At 42.6% G+C, this 18,798-nt stretch overlaps 1 protein-coding gene across 2 annotated transcripts in view; it reads right to left on the reverse strand.

Moving 5' to 3' along the window:
- LOC126234351 (recQ-mediated genome instability protein 1-like) overlaps positions 1-18,798 on the reverse strand; it is a 125,631-nt gene that overhangs the window by 41,564 nt on the left and 65,269 nt on the right. For both annotated transcript variants that reach the window (XM_049943039.1, XM_049943038.1), the window contains exon 6: positions 2,633-3,772. In XM_049943039.1, coding sequence (XP_049798996.1) covers positions 2,633-3,772 — 1,140 coding nt within the window. The remainder of the gene's footprint in view (positions 1-2,632; positions 3,773-18,798) is intronic.

Consider the following 18,798-nt stretch of genomic DNA (forward strand, 5'->3'; position numbering starts at 1 on the left):
TGCGACTTCTGGTAACCCCAAAGCCAATAATCGCACGGACCGAGATCTGGGGACCTGGGCGGCCAAGCATGACGAAAGTGGCGGCTGAGCACACGATCATCACCAAACGACGTGCGCAAGAGATATTTCACGCGTCTAGCAATATGGGGTGGAGTGCCATCCTGCATAAACATCGTACGTTCCAGCAGTTGTTTATCAGCAAGGCTGAAGATGATGCAATTCTGTAACATATCGGCGTACCTCTCACCCATCACAGTAGCAGTTACATGGAGTTTCCGCAACAGTTCTAGGATTTTCGGTAGCCCAAATTCTGCAGTTGTGGGCATTGACAGACCCTCAGAGTGTGAAATGAGCTTCGTCGGTCCACAACACGTTACTCAACCAATCATCATCTTCCCCCATCTTTTAAAACGCCCACACCGCAAATGCCCTCCGCTTCACTAAATCGCCAGGTAACAGTTCATGATGCCAATGGATTTTGTACGGATATCATCGGAGGGTACGCCTCAGTGCCAACCAAACAGTAGTGTATGGAATGCCAGCGCGACATGCGACTGCACGAGCGCTGACTTCCCCGTGTATAGACGAACCTGCTACAGTCTCCATTTCTTCCTGAACTGTCTCAGCAGCATTACGCCTTGTGTTCGGTCGGCCACTACGGGGTCCATCGTCTAAACAACCCGTGGCTTCGAACTTCGAAATCATTCTCGCCACAGCTGCATTTGTCAGCGGACCTTTACCCATTCGAATCCCCTTCCTATGGCGATAGGATCGTAACACTGAACTAGCACATTCCCCATTCTGATAATACAGCTTCACTAAAAACACCTTTTCAGGTAACGTCAACATGCTGAGACTGCTGGCGCATCTGATTCTCTCTCTCATTACAGCTCCTTTTATAAATGATTGTCATGCACAGTCACTGACGCAGGTTCGGCCAGAGTCACACAGGACTGGAAAATGGGTGCTGCTCCATGACAATGTCCCTGCACACTGCGCGATTCGTGTGCACCAATTCCTGGCGCAGAAGATGGTAACTGTTCTTGAACACCATATGTCGGACATTTTGTGAACTTTGGTTTTTTCTTGGTTCTAATAAAACCCAATGTCATTCCAAGCATGTGTGTCAATTTTTACCTCTCTATCTACATTATTCCGTGGTTTATTAAGTTTTCAAATTTATACTGACTTGTTATCACCCGGTATGTGGTGTGTGTAAGTGGTGTGTGTAAAAAGTTCAGTGAATGGTGTCATATATGAACAGTAACTTGATGCATGTGCGCGTGCATGCTAATAGGTCTTCAGAGACTTGAGGAGAATCGATATACGGCATGCACTGCATGTGACTGGCTGCATGAACAGACTGCAACCAGTTGAACGTAGTCAGTGTGAGAGGAAGTGTCACAGTGCAATGAAGCAACATGTAAACATCAGGTTCTGCTACAAATTGGGGAAGACTGCAATGGTGACGTATCGAATGTTGGTGCAGGTGTACTGCAGGGAAACCGTGAGCAGAAAATGTGTTTATGAATGGTTTAAATGCTTCCTTGAAGGGCAGGAAACAACTCAGGACGAACCATGTTCAGGTCGGCTATCGACAAGGAGAACCTCAGAAAAGATCGAGAAAGTGCAACAAATGCTGACACAAGATCGGCGACAGACTCTCAAATTGACTGTGGAGGAATTGGGCATTAGCAAGGACACGGTGCACACCATCATCAGCGATGATTTGGGTAAGCAGAAGATCTGCTCCCGATTTGTACCGCACAAGCTCTCAGATGAGCAGAAAGCAAAACAGATGGAAACTGCTGGTGATTTCATTTCCATGTGTGACCAGTATACATTGTTTCTGAACACCATCGTCATGGGAGATGAGAGCTGGTGCTACCAGTTAGACCCGGCATCAAAACAGCAATCGATGTCATGGTGTTCACTATCTTCCCTCCGGGGGTGGGGGGTAATAAAAAAAAAAAGGCTGCAAAAATTCAAGGTGGAGACACTGTTGATCGCCTTCTTCAACAACAATGGCATCATCCACAAGGAATTTGTTTCTGTAGGTCAAACCATTAACACCACATTTTACCAGTCCATATTGAACCAATTGCTACAGCCTATCCAGCAAGTTAGGCCAGAGTCACACAGGACTGGAAAATGGGTGCTGCTCCATGTCAATGTCCCTGCACACTGTGTGATCTTTGTGTACCAATTCCTGGCGCAGAAGATGGTAACTGTTCTTGAACACCCTCCGTGCTCCCCTGATCTGGCTCCTGCAGACTTTTTCCTGTTTCCCCACTTGAAGGCGGCCACAAAAGGTGAACGTGCGGGCGTGAATGCCATCAAAGATTGTGTGACAGCCGTTCTGCGATCGATTCCACAGGAGGCCTTTGCCGATAGTTTCCAGAAGCTGCACGAACATTGTCGAAAGTGTGTTGTAGCGGTTGGCGACTACTTTGAAGGGCAACAAAGAACATTTGTTTGTATCTTTTGTTTTGTTTGTTGACTGATAGCATTCACCTAACTTTTTAGACACACCACATATATTTTCTCAAGAGAAAATAAGGCATCATCGACAACAAACTGCTTACATTTCTACAAACTGAAGTTCCTACTTATTAAATAAAATTTAACTCACATCAGAGGAAAACTGAACATCCAATGTTGCTGATCCATCACACAGCTTTGCCGTTAGGTACCAACCATCAAATTTTGTCTTGAGAAAGGATGTCAAAGACAAAACAAACCCCTTCACAGTGTATATAGCAGGTGTAGTTAGTTTTGCATCTTTTATTTGTTGTATATAAACAAATGGTTTGCTATCAGTCACCAGACACTCTTCCTCAATATTGCTAACAGCAGATGTGGATGTATGGTTGTGATCTGGAAATGCAGGTTCACTGAACAGGTCATCAACAAAATCAGAAATGTTTCCTAAATGTACAGGATCCTGCAGCAGTGGAGTCTGAGCTGTTCTAGGCACTTCCTTACTACGTTTCTCAACAGCATCATGAAAATCCACTTTGGATGATTCAGAATGTTGTCTATTTGTTGAAGAAGAATCTCTATTAAAAAAGGAACTGATTTTTGCTTGATTAGCACTTTTCAAGTTCACTGGCTTTGTCTTTGCAGGCGGCTTCTGACTCCTGCCACCACTTTCCTTTTGCAGTTTAGAGGAAAGAGGCAATGTTCGTGGTGTAATACCACTCAGACCAGGCTGCATGAAGAAACTGTCATCAACATTTGAATCATCTAAAAGAGATATAACCTCAGGTTCCCTGCTGGGGCCTGCACCCCCACCCACATTTGTGGTAGTCTTTACATCTTCTACGATTTCTATACTTTTGTTTAGCTCTGGAGTCAGTTCAAGGTCAGCATCTGAGACATTAAGGAAAATGTCATCATCTTCAAGAAGCTCTGTTTCTAGTGCTATGCTATTATTGCCTTGATTACTTCTCTTTGAAGTATTGTTTTGATTGTATGAAACAGTAGGCTTACTAGCTACAGCAAACAATGGCTGCTGTTCTATTGTTTCTATATCATCATCATCCATGTCCATCATCTCCATTTCTCTGTGGTACACTTCTTCAAATGCATCAATTTCCTGTTCTACCCTGTCATTTACATTTCTAGCATTTTGTGAATGTTGTTCCACCTTCTGCTGTTGCTCTTCCAGCTGCTTCAACTGAGCATCCACTTCCTGAGCAAATATATCATCGTCATCATCTTCAACAAGGAATGCAGCCTCATTTCTTTGCCTAATGTTTGCTGGTTGATCCTGAAAGAAGATATCAATTTATAATCACCAATAAATTCAGACAAAAAAATTCACTACTTAAAAAGTAACAGTATTTCAGTCCCAAAAAGTGTTAAATAATTAATTATAGGGAGTAATTCATTTTACTGGTGATAATCAGGAGGTTAACTAGGAAATACACCAAGGATTCTAGGTCACAGGTAACAATTGGAGCAAGACACGAGGGAATCAACTATAAAATGCTAACAAAAGAAAAAATTAACCACCAGAGAACTTAGAAGTGACAGAGGACAGCTGACAAGTAAGAAGTAGGCTAAGGACAGACTGGAAATACAAAATAGAGGAGACAAAAATGTAAACCAATAGAAAAAAAGGAAATGAGTAGTACATAGTACAGAGAAGCACAATAGTACATAGTACAGAGAAGCACAAAAGATGTTAGGACTTGTGATGAGGAGAAGAAGAAGAAATAGCAAATAAAATGGAAAACTGTGACTGTTACAACCAGGAAGCAAGTGGCAAAAGGTTATGCAAAAATGAAAAACAGCAGTCAACAAAAGCCGCGATCACTGTGAGGTGAGACCAGGTGAGTGGCAGCTAATAGCACATTCCCAATTGTGCAATTATTAGGTTTTGAGGATTTTTTATATTTTGCGGGCTTTATACATCCAATTTTCAAATTTTTTTGCTTATCGGTACACAACATGTTCCTGACGTAAGTCTGCAGTGTGTGTGTGTGTGTGTGTGTGTGTGTGTGTGTGTGTGTGTGTGTGCACGCTTATGGGCGCTCAACGTCGAGGTCATCAGCGCCCTGACACACATTAAAAGGAACGAAGGTGGACAGACCAAATAAAACTGAAGCACACACGCAAAGAAAGCAGGAAAAGAAGGAACATGCTACATAAGAAAGTAAAACGTAAGGAATGTGAAAACGTAGCAGCAAGAATGCCACAGGAAATTTTCATTGGTTGGCCACTTACATAAAATATGGGCGAGCTTGTCACACAGTGAGCAAATTAAGACCCTCTCCCTAAAATCTTTGGAAAAACATTTGACATGGCACAGAACTTTAAAACTTTAACCACATTCGTCCGAGTGTTTCCTAAAAGAGATGGCAGATCCGCTGGCAAGGCATCCGCGGCCCGCTGGTCAGAAAATAAAACGCAATCCAATGAAACGTGGCGCACAGTGACCTGGACGCCACAAACACCACACAATGGAGGGTCCTCTCGCCGGAGCGGGAAGCCATGCGTCATAGCACTGTGGCCTATCCGAAGCCGAGTGAGGAGAACCTCATCTCGTCTACGGGGCTGAAAGGAAGTACACCACACACGCGTTGTGGGCTTGACTAGTCATTTCCAGCCAATCATCCTCCCACCGACGCATGACTCTTGAGCTCAACAGCGACGTGAGTGCATGCAGAGGAATAGCGGAATAGCACACTGAAATACTTGCGGATCGAGACACGCCTCCTTGGCTGCGAGATCTGCCCTTTCATTCCCAACAATGCTGACGTGCTCCGGAACCCAGCAGAAAGCCACCTCCTTCCCCAGTCGCTGTAGCTAGAGGAGGGCATCCTGGATGGTCTGGACTATTTTATCTGCTGGATACAAATGTTGCAATGAGTGAAGGGCACTTTGTGAATCGGAACAGACAAGAAATTTAGGACAGGAAGAATGTCTCATCTGCTCCACTGCCCGCAAGATCGCAGACAATTCTGCATCAAAGACAGTAAAAGTCTGAGGCAGTCAAACCTTGAGGACACGATCCGGAAAAACAACAGAGCAACCAATGGAATCCCCTTGTTTCGACCCATCCGTAAAAACAGCTACATAGTCGTGGTGCTCAGATAAAATGGAAGAAAATGCTGCATTAAAAACGGTGGCAGGAGTGTAATCTCTCTTGTACTGCACCAAATCTAAAATCACTATGGGCTTCTCCAGTAACCAGGGTAGCAGGCTGTTAAAACCCAGGATATGGGGTTGTACAGACTCCACACCGACGACTCTAGCACACGTTGCACACTGATCCCAAACGGCAACGTAGCCCGGGGACGGTGGGAAAAAAGGCAGTCCAGAGGTGGATAGCAACAATATGGTGCGCAGGCGAGGTTGGAGCTGCAAGAAACTTACAAGCCTGTCGCACCAGCAGGAGCTGCAGCCGGATGGTAAGTGGCGGTTCCCCAGCCTCAGCACAGAGGCTGGGTATGGGACTGGTCCGATAAGCACCAGTGGCCAGTCGAATACCTGCATGGTGGATGGCGTCAAGGATCCGCAAATGAGACTGCCTCGCTGACCCATACACTGTGCACCCATAGTCCAGCCGCGAACACACAGAAGCCCGATAAAACTGAAGGAGACGCACCCTGTCCACTCCCCAAGACCTGTGGCTGATACACTTGGCTATTTTGAACACTTAGTTTACTGTTGACAGTTGGAAATGTCATGTGTTTTCTAGTGCTCCGAACTTTTACTTTTGTAAAAGATGGGTCCAAGAATCAGAATTAAATTTTGCTTGAGAAATGGAATACACTGCAGCAATGCGTTCAAAAAGTTGACTGTCACTTTTGGTGAATCTACTACGAGTAAGACAAGAGTTTACATGTGGTATAAACATCTCAAACATGTCGGAGAAGACGTTACACACGACTGCCCTGGACATCACAGCACATCAATTACTGATAGCAATGGTTCTGGAAAATCACCATCAGAGAGGTTGCTGATGATGTCGGCATATTCATTGCCTCATCTTAAGCTATTTTTTGTGTGGATGTTTTGGGCATGAAATGTGTAGCAGCAAAGTTTGTTCCAAAACTGCTGAATTTCAAGCAAAAATGATGTCGCATGGGCATTACTCAGGGATTGCTGAAAGAAGTCGACAACAATTCAGAACTTCTAAACAATGTTATACCAGATGACAAAATATGGGTATATGGGTATGAAACCGAACCTAAAGCTCAGTCGTCCCAATGGAAACTGCCTGAAAAGCCAAGACCAACAAAAGTTCGACACGTTTCATTACGTGTGAAGGTTCTTCAGTTTCTTCATTTTCAATGGGATAATGCATCATGAATTCCTGCCTTATGGTTGTACGTTCAATAAGGAATACTAGATGGAAGTTATGCACCATTTGTAAGAAGCAATCTGAAGAAAATGACCAGAACTGTGAAAAAACCACTTGTGAAAATTGTGTCATGATGATGCTCCCACTCATACCTCTCAATGCTTGTTTGTCAAAACAAAACCATTATGTTGCCTCAGCTGCGATATTCGCTGGATGTGACCCCATGCAACTTCCTTCTATTACCGAGGCTGAAGAGAACAATGAAAAGATGTTGTTTTGGCACCGTTGACAGGAGCACCATAACGACAAGTGAGTTCTAAAAGTGCTTCCAAGTTCGGAAAGCATGATATCTGGAAAGGAACCCCTTGAGTGCGAGATCCCAAAAGGCAAATGACATTTATGGCAATTGACAACCCACATATTGTCTACCATGCAACCACAAAATTGGGTGCTAATGAAAACAGGGGAGCAGGACTGGAGGTATCCAATGGTGAGCATAGTGTGAGGCTATAGAGTATAGTTGAACCGTTTAGCCAACGAGTAACTCACAACAGAGCTACAATGCTAGTGGTGTTGACAAACGGCAGAGCAATGGCAACGATAAACAAAGCAAACATTGCATTATATCTGCAACAGCAGATGCCAAAGTTGACATTTCGTCAGAAAGGAACCCAAGGCATTTTACAGAATGAGATGAAATATTAGCATTTCTTCAAGATGAGTTGGTGGTGTGTGTGGTGTGTCGAGCCATGTAGTTCATCATCCTTGTCGAGCAGGGAGCCACTAATCCCACCTCTTGTGAAACATAGTAAAGGTCAATCTTTGTCCAAGGATTGAGTACTAAACATAATTACAAACATGTAAGATCATCCACAGCATAGTTAAGAAGCAATTATGGACAGATTTCGATTAAGTCTGCAACAATATGACCCTGTAGTGCATAAGAAAAACTACAAATATTCAAGGTAGGACATGGTGCACTTGCTACAAAAACTGGTGTTTGCACGTTTTAAAGATGCTTGATACAATTTACAGGATGTCACGATACTGACCACGTTATGCACATAAAACAGTGCACGACATATATTACAGTGATTTCAAGGAGAGCAGTGGGTGATTGCATGACTGCAAACAGTGCTACTGAAGTGGGAGATTTAAGATAATGAAATCTCAGTCAGTGTCAACTTGACGATCCACAGCAAACTGTATTTGTGGATATCCCATCTTTCAGTAAGGAATTTGTTTCCAACTGCAAACAACAAGGATTTGAAGAGGAAATACCTATGAAAGAAACACTGCAACTCAAGAGATACCAAGAGATTTGTATCAAGAGCAACTAAAATCAAAGCCTTAACACATTTGTATACAATTATGCGGCTATTAATTGGATAGTAAATTGGCTGGAAAATTATTTATTGTTCTGCGAGAAGGTGGATGTGCTATACCCCCCACCCTATTCTTTCTCATGTATGTGATCTTGCAAGGGCAATAGGGAATATTTACATCACAGCAAGCAAGAGTGGTTTTTTTTTTTTTTCCTACAAAACATACTATCACACTATCTGCAGCTATGCCTTAAAGGACAGCCAGTTTCACGTTACGCTCTAAGACATTGTATTTCACATTTGGTTGCATGCCATCACATTCCATCAGTTCTCATCACCTCGTTACAGCAATATGATTCTATATGGATTCTTTAAGAGTGGATACCTAGCTGAACGTCTTGCACAGCTTGTAACTCGCAAGGAGTTCGCCTTCGATCTTGATGGTATGAACCTTTGTGATCACTGTGGCACACCATTCTTCATTCAGTCTTCATGGTGAAAATTAATGGTTTGTTTTGAACATTTCTTGAATGTTGATGATGTCCATTTTGTGTAATATGTACATCCCATAGAAGGTTGATCTCTGTACCTCCCGAACACTCATTTCTTGTCGCCCTCCTGATGCACAATGTGAGTCATTAACAGCTAATATTTTTTGTGTCATAATTGTTAACACAACACTTTCAAACTAAAGACTTTTAACTTGCAACCTTGCACTCAAGGGGTACCTTGTGAGGGGGATTACTTTGAAGGGGAGAAAGTTGATTTTGATGAATAAATAAAGATTTTTTAAAGAAAAACAAAAATTCCCATTACTTTTTGATCACACCTCATACGCTACAATGAGCTTCGATGGGAAGTTGATGTTTTGCTCTGGACTGGGACTCAAATTCATATCACTTCCCTTGCCAGCTAATGATGTGCATACATTCATCACAGATTAACTTAAAGAAGCTCAAAAAGCATGACGGGCGACAAGGGAGAAGTTGAAACTCTCTGAGTCAGCCTGTGAGGTACGCTCAGATAGCTCACTTGTCCTGCTTCAAATCCTGGCACGACATAACATCTGAACTTGACACAAATATTTTAAATACAGTTTGTATACATATTGTGAAGCAGATATCAGGATCACTGCTACTATGTTGCATGGCCTAATTCGTAACAGCGTGTTGTGTGTTACCAGTAGAGAACAATGCATATAACCACCACAATGCAATAACCCACTTTCTCATCACCCAAAAAGAGTACATACAGTTGAAGGGAAGAACATAAGTTCCAAATTGTATTCTGTCATGTTATTGCGCTACATGTACCTTCAGATACTACAGGATGTTCAGAAATTCTTGTTACAAACTTCTAGAACTTGTAGCGAGTACAATGTCTGAAAACATACTGTTACTGTGCTACAACCATTTTAACACATGTTTGCTAGGCAGGTATGCAACAGGGTAGTCATGTTGGGGGTGGGGGGTTACGTCAGATCGGCTGATGTTATTTGATGTCTATCCTACCCCTCTGACCTGGTCGCATTCACTTGTCTGTGAGTGTCAGAGCAACATGGTTGAGTACACATTCACAGAATACACCGACATGATCCTTCTGAATGGCGAAGCTTACGGTAAAGAAAGAGCTACCCATCACCTTCATCGAAATCATTCTCCGCAATATCTGACTCCATCACATACTCTTTTCACCACAATCACACAACAGCTTCGAGAAAGGATACATTCACTGTTGGCAGGCGTGATTGTGGTGTTCCAAGGAGACACTGCACACCTGTGTTGAAAGAGGCCACATTGCATCACGCTGAAGAGAACATTTCAACGAGTACACGACCAATTTCTTTGGCAGCTAATGAATGGAACCGTAAAACAAGTGACGTATTGCGTCACACCTAATCATTTACTTGTAAAAGTGGTTACGTTACAAACATGTTTTCAAATGCTTGTAGCACGGAAATGGTACATTTTTGGACACAGGTTCCAATTCTAAATGTTACCTACTTACTCCCCTCTAGAAGTCTAGAAGTTTGTAACGGGAATTTCCAAACACCCCGTATAAAGGTTTTCGAATAGTAGCAGCTTTGGTCAAAGAGTCAAAGAAAACCATCATAACGACCAGGAGAGCAGTGAACTGACCACACGCCCTCCTATCCACATCCTCAGCTGAGGATGGTCCCGATGGGTCACTTGTGGCCTGAGGACGGAGTGCTGTATAAAGGTTTGAAATTGATGTGTTTCGTCATCCTGGGAGCTTTGGGTGGCATTTTGAAATCAAGAGAATACTGCCTGTCAAGCACACTCGCCAGAAGGTGTGTCTACCTATTTCTGGTCGCTGTCTGCCCCCTGCTGATAAGACCTGAAACAATGGTCTAAGCGGAAAAGAACATGTGGAGGGTGCTTTGAGCGTAGTGCTGTTCTATGCTAACCATTTGGAACAATACAAATTATGTAATTTTTAAGTTGGATGTAATGCATAGATTCACAAGAGCCACATTCATGTATTTACTTTGGCACAGTTAAAGAGAGAAATGCTGAAGATTAAATGGGTAGACAAATAACTAATGAATCGAATTTAGGAGAAAAGAAATTTACTGTACTACATGACGAAAGAAGAGATCGGTTGATAGGATACATCCAGAGGCACCAAGGAATTGTCACTCTAGGAATGGAGGGAAGTGTGAGGTGGTAAAAATTGTAGAAAGAGACCAAGGGATGAATACAGTAAGATGGTTCAAATGGATGTAGATTATGCAGACATGAAAACACTTGCGCAGTACTGACGAGCATGGAGAGCTGTATCACATCAGTCTTTAAACTGAAGATCACAGCAGATGCAACAGTAACAGCAACAAATGTTATGCGATTCTCAGCAGTAATTAAATTTTATACCATCTGAGGAATCAATCAGTTTTTGAAAACATAACACAATTTGATAAATAAGAAGTCTACTCACCAAGTGCCAGCAGGAGAAAACACATATACACTGAATAGCCAAAGAAACTACTACACCTGCCTAATATTGTGTAGGGCCCCAGTGAGCAACAGGACATGGTGTGGTCTCGACTAATGTCTGAAGTAGAGCTGGAGTCCTGCAAGGCTGTCCATAAATCCATAAGAGTACGAGGGGGTGGAGATCTCTTCAGAACAGCATGTTGCAAGGCATCCCAGATCTGCTCAATAATGTTCGAGTTTGATGGGCAGCGGAATTGTTTAAAATCAGGAGAGCATTCCTGGATCCACTCTGTAGAAATTCTGGGTGCGTGGCATATCACATTGTCCTAGATGAGTTGCCCATGTCCGTCAGAATGCACACTGGACATGAATGGATGCAGGTAATCAGACAGGATGCTTACGTACGTGTCACCTCTCAGAGTCGTATCTAGATGTATCAGGGGTGCCATATATCACTCCAACTGCACAAGCCTCACACCATTACAGAGCCTTCACCAGCTTGAGCAGTCCCCTGCTGACGTGCAGGGTCCATGGATTTATGAGTTTGTCTCCATACCCGTACACGGTCAGAACTGGAACTTTTGTACGGCTTCTTTCAAGCTGCCAACAATCAGTAACACTCTGACACTGATTACTGACAATGGTGTGTCTGTATATGAAAGTATCATCATCGGACAGTCGGAAGGAACTGTGGTCAAACATAGACAAAATATCCACTTGGTGCAATGAATGTCAACGCTATTTAACTATGGGTAAATGCGAGACAATGCCAACAACAAAGAGAACCGTATGGCACCTTATTATAAGATTAGTGATGAATGTCTTGAGCATGTCATATTGTTTGATGATTTATGAGCAGTACTAAGGAAAAATTCAAAATGCGCGACAAAAAGGTAAAATCAGTATCAGAGAATGCAAATGGATGACTCAGATTTGTTGCAAGGCTCTGGGGAAACACACCACAGTCATAGATGAAATCACATACAAGATGTTGGGTTGGGTTGTTGTGGAGGAGAAGACCAGACTGCGAGGTCATCGGTCTCATCGGATTAGGGAAGGACAGGGAAGGAAGTCGGCCGTGCCCTTTCAAAGAAACCATCCCAGCATTTGCCTGGAGCGATTTAGGGAAATCACGGAAAACCTAGATCAGGATGGCCGGACGAGGGATTGAAAAGTCGTCCTCCCGAGTGCGAGTCCAGTGTGCTAACCACTGTGCCACCTGGCTCGGTACAAGATGTTACTGAGATAAATTCTAGAATATCATTCCAGTCTTTTAGAGTCCTTATCCAAGGAGGCGAAACAAGAGACACTGAATGAATACAGACCTGCTTTGCTACAAACTTAACAGGTCCATATACCATTTACCTGACTATGTTGTTGTTGTGGTCTTCAGTCCTGAGACTGGTTTGATGCAGCTCTCCATGCTACTCTATCCTGTGCAAGCTGCTTCATCTCCCAGTACCTACTGCAACCTACATCCTTCTGAATCTGCTTAGTGTATTGATCTCTTGGTCTCCCTCTACGATTTTTACCCTCCACGCTGCCCTCCAATGCTAAATTTGTGATCCCTTGATGCCTCAAAACATGTCCTACCAACCGATCCCTTCTTCTAGTCAAGTTGTGCCACAAACTTCTCTTCTCCCCAATCCTATTCAATACCTCCTCATTAGTTACGTGATCTACCCACCTTATCTTCAGCATTCTTCTGTAGCACCACATTTCGAAAGCTTCTATTCTCTTCTTGTCCAAACTAGTTATCGTCCATGTCTCACTTCCATACATGGCTACACTCCATACAAATACTTTCAGAAACGACTTCCTGACACCTAAATCTATACTCGATGTTAACAAATTTCTCTTCTTGAGAAACGCTTTCCTTGCCATTGCCAGTCTACATTTTATATCCTCTCTACTTCGACCATCATCGGTTATTTTACTCCCTAAATAGCAAAACTCCTTTACTACTTTAAGTGTCTCATTTCCTAATCTAATTCCCTCAGCATCACCCGACTTAATTTGACTACATTCCATTATCCTCGTTTTGCTTTTGTTGATGTTCATCTTATATCCTCCTTTCAAGACACTGTCCATTCCGTTCAACTGCTCTTCCAAGTCCTTTGCTGTCTCTGACAGAATTACAATGTCATCGGCGAACCTCAAAGTTTTTACTTCTTCTCCATGAATTTTAATACCTACTCCGAATTTTTCTTTTGTTTCCTTTACTGCTTGCTCAATATACAGATTGAATAACATTGGGGAGAGGCTACAACCCTGTCTCACTCCTTTCCCAACCACTGCTTCCCTTTCATGCCCCTCGACTCTTATAACTGCCATCTGGTTTCTGTACAAATTGTAAATAGCCTTTCGCTCCCTGTATTTTACCCCTGCCACCTTCAGAATTTGAAAGAGAGTATTCCAGTCAACATTGTCAAAAGCTTTCTCTAAGTCTACAAATGCTAGAAATGTAGGTTTGCCTTTTCTTAATCTTTCTTCCAAGGTAAGTCGTAAGGTCAGTATTGCCTCACGTGTTCCAACATTCCTACGGAATCCAAACTGATCTTCCCCGAGGTCAGCTTCTACCAGTTTTTCCATTCGTCTGTAAAGAATTCGCGTTAGTATTTTACAGCTGTGACTTATTAAACTGATAGTTCGGTAATTTTCACATCTGTCAACACCTGCTTTCTTTGGGATTGGAATTATTATATTCTTCTTGAAGTCTGAGGGTATTTCGCCTGTCTCATACATCGTGCTCACCAGATGGTAGAGTTTTGTCATGACTGGCTCTCCCGAGGCCATCAGTAGTTCTAGTGGAATGTTGTCTACTCCCGGGGCCTTGTTTCGACTCAGGTCTTTCAGTGCTCTGTCAAACTCTTCACGCAGTATCTTATCTCCCATTTCGTCTTCATCTACATCCTCTTCCATTTCCATAATATTGTCCTCAAGTACATCTCCCTTGTATAAACCCTCTATATACTCCTTCCACCTTTCTACCTTCCCTTCTTTGCTTAGAACTGGGTTTCCATCTGAGCTCTTGATATTCATACAAGTGGTTCTCTTCTCTCCAAAGGTCTCTTTAATTTTCCTGTAAGCAGTATCTATCTTACCCCTAGTGAGACAAGCCTCTACATCCTTACATTTGTCCTCTAGCCATCCCTGCTTAGCCATTTTGCACTTCCTGTCGATCTCATTTTTGAGACGTTTGTATTCCTTTTTGCCTGCTTCATTTACTGCATTTTTATATTTTCTCCTTTCATCAATTAAATTCAATATTTCTTCTGTTACCCAAGGATTTCTATTAGCCCTCGTCTTTTTACCTACTTGATCGTCTGCTGCCTTCACCACTTCATCCCTCAGAGCTACCCGTTCTTCTTCTACTGTATTTCTTTCCCCCATTCCTGTCAATTGTTCCCTTATGCTCTCCCTGAAACTCTCTACAACCTCTGGTTCTTTCAGTTTATCCAGGTCCCATCTCCTTAAATTCCCACCTTTTTGCAGTTTCTTCAGTTTCAATCTGCAGTTCATAACCAATAGATTGTGGTCAGAATCCACATCTGCCCCAGGAAATGTCTTACAATTTAAAACCTGGTTCCTAAATCTCTGTTTACCATTATATAATCTATCTGAAACCTGTCAGTATCTCCTGGCTTCTTCCATGTATACAGCCTCCTTTCATGATTCTTGAACCAAGTGTTAGCTATGATTAAGTTATGCTCTGTGCAAAATTCTACAAGGCGGCTTCCTCTTTCATTCCTTCCCCCCAATCCATATTCACCTACTATGTTTCCTTCTCTCCCTTTTCCTACTGACGAATTCCAGTCACCCATGACTATTAAATTTTCGTCTCCCTTCACTACCTGAATAATTTCTTTTATCTCGTCATACATTTCATCTATTTCTTCATCATCTGCAGAGCTAGTTGGCATATAAACTTGTACTACTGTAGTAGGCATGGGCTTTGTGTCTATCTTGGCCACAATAATGCGTTCACTATGCTGTTTGTAGTAGCTAACCCGCACTCCTATTTTTTTATTCATTATTAAACCTACTCCTGCATTACCCCTATTTGATTTTGTATTTATAACCCTGTAATCACCTGACCAAAAGTCTTGTTCCTCCTGCCACCGAACTTCACTAATTCCCACTATATCTAACTTTAACCTATCCATTTCCCTTTTTAAATTTTCTAACCTACCTGCCCGATTAAGTGATCTGACATTCCACGCTCCGATCCGTAGAACGCCAGTTTTCTTTCTCCTGATAACGACGTCCTCTTGAGTAGTCCCCGCCCGGAGATCCGAATGGGGGACTATTTTACCTCCGGAATATTTTACCCAAGAGGACGCCATCATCATTTAATCATACAGTAAAGCTGCATGTCCTCGGGAAAAATTACGGCTGTAGTTTCCCCTTGCTTTCAGCCGTTCGCAGTACCAGCACAGCAAGGCCGTTTTGGTTAATGTTACAAGGCCAGATCAGTCAATCATCCAGACTGTTGCCCTTGCAACTACTGAAAAGGCTGCTGCCCCTCTTCAGGAACCACATGTTTGTCTGGCCTCTCAACAGATACCCCTCCGTTGTGGTTGTACCTACGGTACGGCCATCTGTATCGCTGAGGCACGCAAGCCTCCCCACCAACGGCGAGGTCCATGGTTCATGGGGGGGATACCTGACTATAAGATACAAAATATTTTTAGTGTAAAATTTATTTTTAATGTATTATGCCCTCCACCCCCACCCCCAATGAAACATGGAGCTTGCATTGGTGAGGAGGGTTGCGTGCCACAGCGATACAGATAGCCGTATCATAGGTGCAACCACAACGGAGGGGTATCTGTTGAGAGGCCAGAGAAATGTGTGGTTCCTGAAGAGGGGCAGCAGCCTTTTCAGTAGTTGCAGGGGCAACTGTCTGGATGATTGACTCATCTGGCCTTGTAAAACTAACTGAAACTGCCTTGCTGTGCTGGTAATGCGAAGAGTTGAAAGTAAGGGGAAACTACAGCCGTAATTTTTCCTGAGGGCATGCAGCTTTATTGTATGGTTACATGATGATCGCATCCTCTTGGGTAAAATATTCCGGAGATAAAATAGTCCCCCATTCGGATCTCCAGGCGGGGACTACTCAGGAGGACGTTGTTATCAAGAGAGACAAAACTGGCGTTCTACGGATCGGAGCGTGGAATGTCAGATCCCTTAATCGGGCAGGTAGGTTAGAAAATTTAAAAAGGGAAATGGATAGGTTAAAGTTATATATAGTGGGAATTAGTGAAGTTCGGTGGCAGGAGGAACAAGACTTATGGTCAGGTGAATACAAGGTTATAAATACAAAATCAAATAGGGGTAATGCACGAGTAGGTTTAATAATGAATAAAAAAATAGGAGTGCGGGTAAGCTACTACAAACAGCATAGTGAACGCATTATTGTGGCCAAGATAGACACGAAGCCCACGCCAACCACAGTAGTACAGGTTTATATGCTAACTAGCCGCACATGACGAAGAAATTGATGAAATATATGACGAGATAAAGGATATTATTCAGATAGTGAAGGGAGACGAAAATCTATAGTCATGGGTGACTGGAATTCAATAGTAGAAAAGGAAGAGAAGGAAACATAGTAGGTGAATACGGAATGAGGGTAAGGAATGAAAGAGGAAGCTGCCTGGTAGAATTTTGCACAGAGCATAACTTGGTTCAAGAATCATAAAAGAAGGTTCTATAAATGGAAGAGGCCTGGAGATACTGGAAGGTTTCAGATAGAGTACATAATGGTAAGACAGAGATTTAGGAGCCATGTTTTAAATTGTAAGACATTTCCAGGGGCAGATGTGGACTCTGACCACAATCTATTGGTTATGAACTGTAGATTAAAACTGAAGAAACTGCAAAAAGGTGGGAATTTAAGGAGAAGGGACCTGGATAAACTGACTAAACCAGAGGTTGTACAGAGTTTCAGGGAGAGTATTAGGGAACGATGAACAGGAACACGGGAAAGAAAGAAGGTAAAAGAAGAAGGGGTAGCTTTGAGGGATGAAATAGTGAAGGCAGCAGAGGATCAACTAGGTAAAAAGACAAGGGCTATTAGAATTCCTTGGGTAACAGAAGAAATATTGAATTTAATTGATGAAAGGAGACAATATAAAAAAGCAGTAAATGAAGCAGGCAAAAAGGAATACAAACAGCTCAAAAATGAGATCAACAGGAAGTGCAAGATGGTTAAGCACAGATGGCTAGAGGACAAATGTAACGATGTAGAGGCATATTTCACTAGGGGTAAGATAGATACTGCCTACAGGGAAATTAGAGAGACCTTTGGAGAAAAGAGAACCACTTGTATGAATATCAAAAGCTCAGATGGAAACCAAGTTCTAAGCAAAGAAGGAAAAGCAGAACGGTAGACTGAGTACATAAAGGGGCTTTACAAGGGTGATGTATTTGAGGACAATATTACGGAAATGGATGAGGAAGTAGATGTAGATGAAGATGAAATGGGAGATATGACACTATGTGAAGAGTTCGACAGAGTGCTGAAAGGCGCAAGTCAAAACAAAGCCCCAGAAGAAGAAGAAGAAGACATTCCGTCAGACGTACTGATAGCCTTGGGAGAGCCAGCCATGACAAAACTCTACCATCTGGTGAGTAAGATGTATGAGACAGGCGAAATACCCTCAGACTTCAAGAAGAATATAATAATTCCATTCCCAAACAAAGCAGGTGTTGTCAGATGCAAAAATTACCCAACTATCAGTTTAATAAGTCACAGCTGCAAAATACTAACGCCAAATCTTTACAGATGAATGGAAAAACTTGTAGGAGCCGACCTCAGGGAAGATTAGTTTGGATTTCACAGAAATGTTGGAACACGTGAAGCAATACTGACCCTACGACTTATCTCAGAAGATAGATTAAGGAAAGGCAAACCTATGTTTCTAGCATATGTAGACTTAGTGTCTTGAAAGGAGGGTATAAGATGAACATCAACAAAAGCAAAACGAGGATAATGGAATGTAGTGGTTCAAATGGCTCTGAGCACTATGGGACTCAACTGCTGAGGTCATTAGTCCCCTAGAACTTAGAACTAGTTAAACCTAACTAACCTAAGGACATCACAAACATCCATGCCCGAGGCAGGATTCGAACCTGCGACCGTAGCGGTCTTGCGGTTCCAGACTGCAGCGCCTTTGACCGCACGGCCACTTCGGCCGGCGAATGTAGTGGAATTAAGTCAGGTGATGCTGAGGGAATTAGATTAGGAAATGAGACACTTAAAATAGTAAACGAGTTTTGCTATTTGGGGAGCAAAATAACTGATGATGGTCGAAGTAGAGAGGATATAAAATGTAGACTGGCAATGGCAAGGAAAGCGTTTCTGAAGAAGAGAAATTTGTTAACACTGAGTATAGATTTAAGTGTCAGGAAGTCGTTTCTGAAAGTATTTGTATGGAGTGTAGCCATGTACGGAAGTGAAACATGGACGATAAATAGTTTGGACAAGAAGAGAATAGAAGCTTTCAAAATGTGGTGCTACAGAAGAATGCTGAAGATTAGATGGGTAGATCACATAACTAATGAGGAGGTATTGAATAGAATTGGGGAGGAGTTTGTGGCACAACTTGACCAGAAGAAGGGATCGTTTGGCAGGGTAAAAATCGTAGAGGGAGACCAAGAGATGAATACACTAGACAGATTCAGAAGGATGTAGGCTGCA

The sequence above is a fragment of the Schistocerca nitens genome, chromosome 2 (assembly GCF_023898315.1).
Source record: "Schistocerca nitens isolate TAMUIC-IGC-003100 chromosome 2, iqSchNite1.1, whole genome shotgun sequence".
NCBI classification, from domain to species: domain Eukaryota; kingdom Metazoa; phylum Arthropoda; class Insecta; order Orthoptera; family Acrididae; genus Schistocerca; species Schistocerca nitens.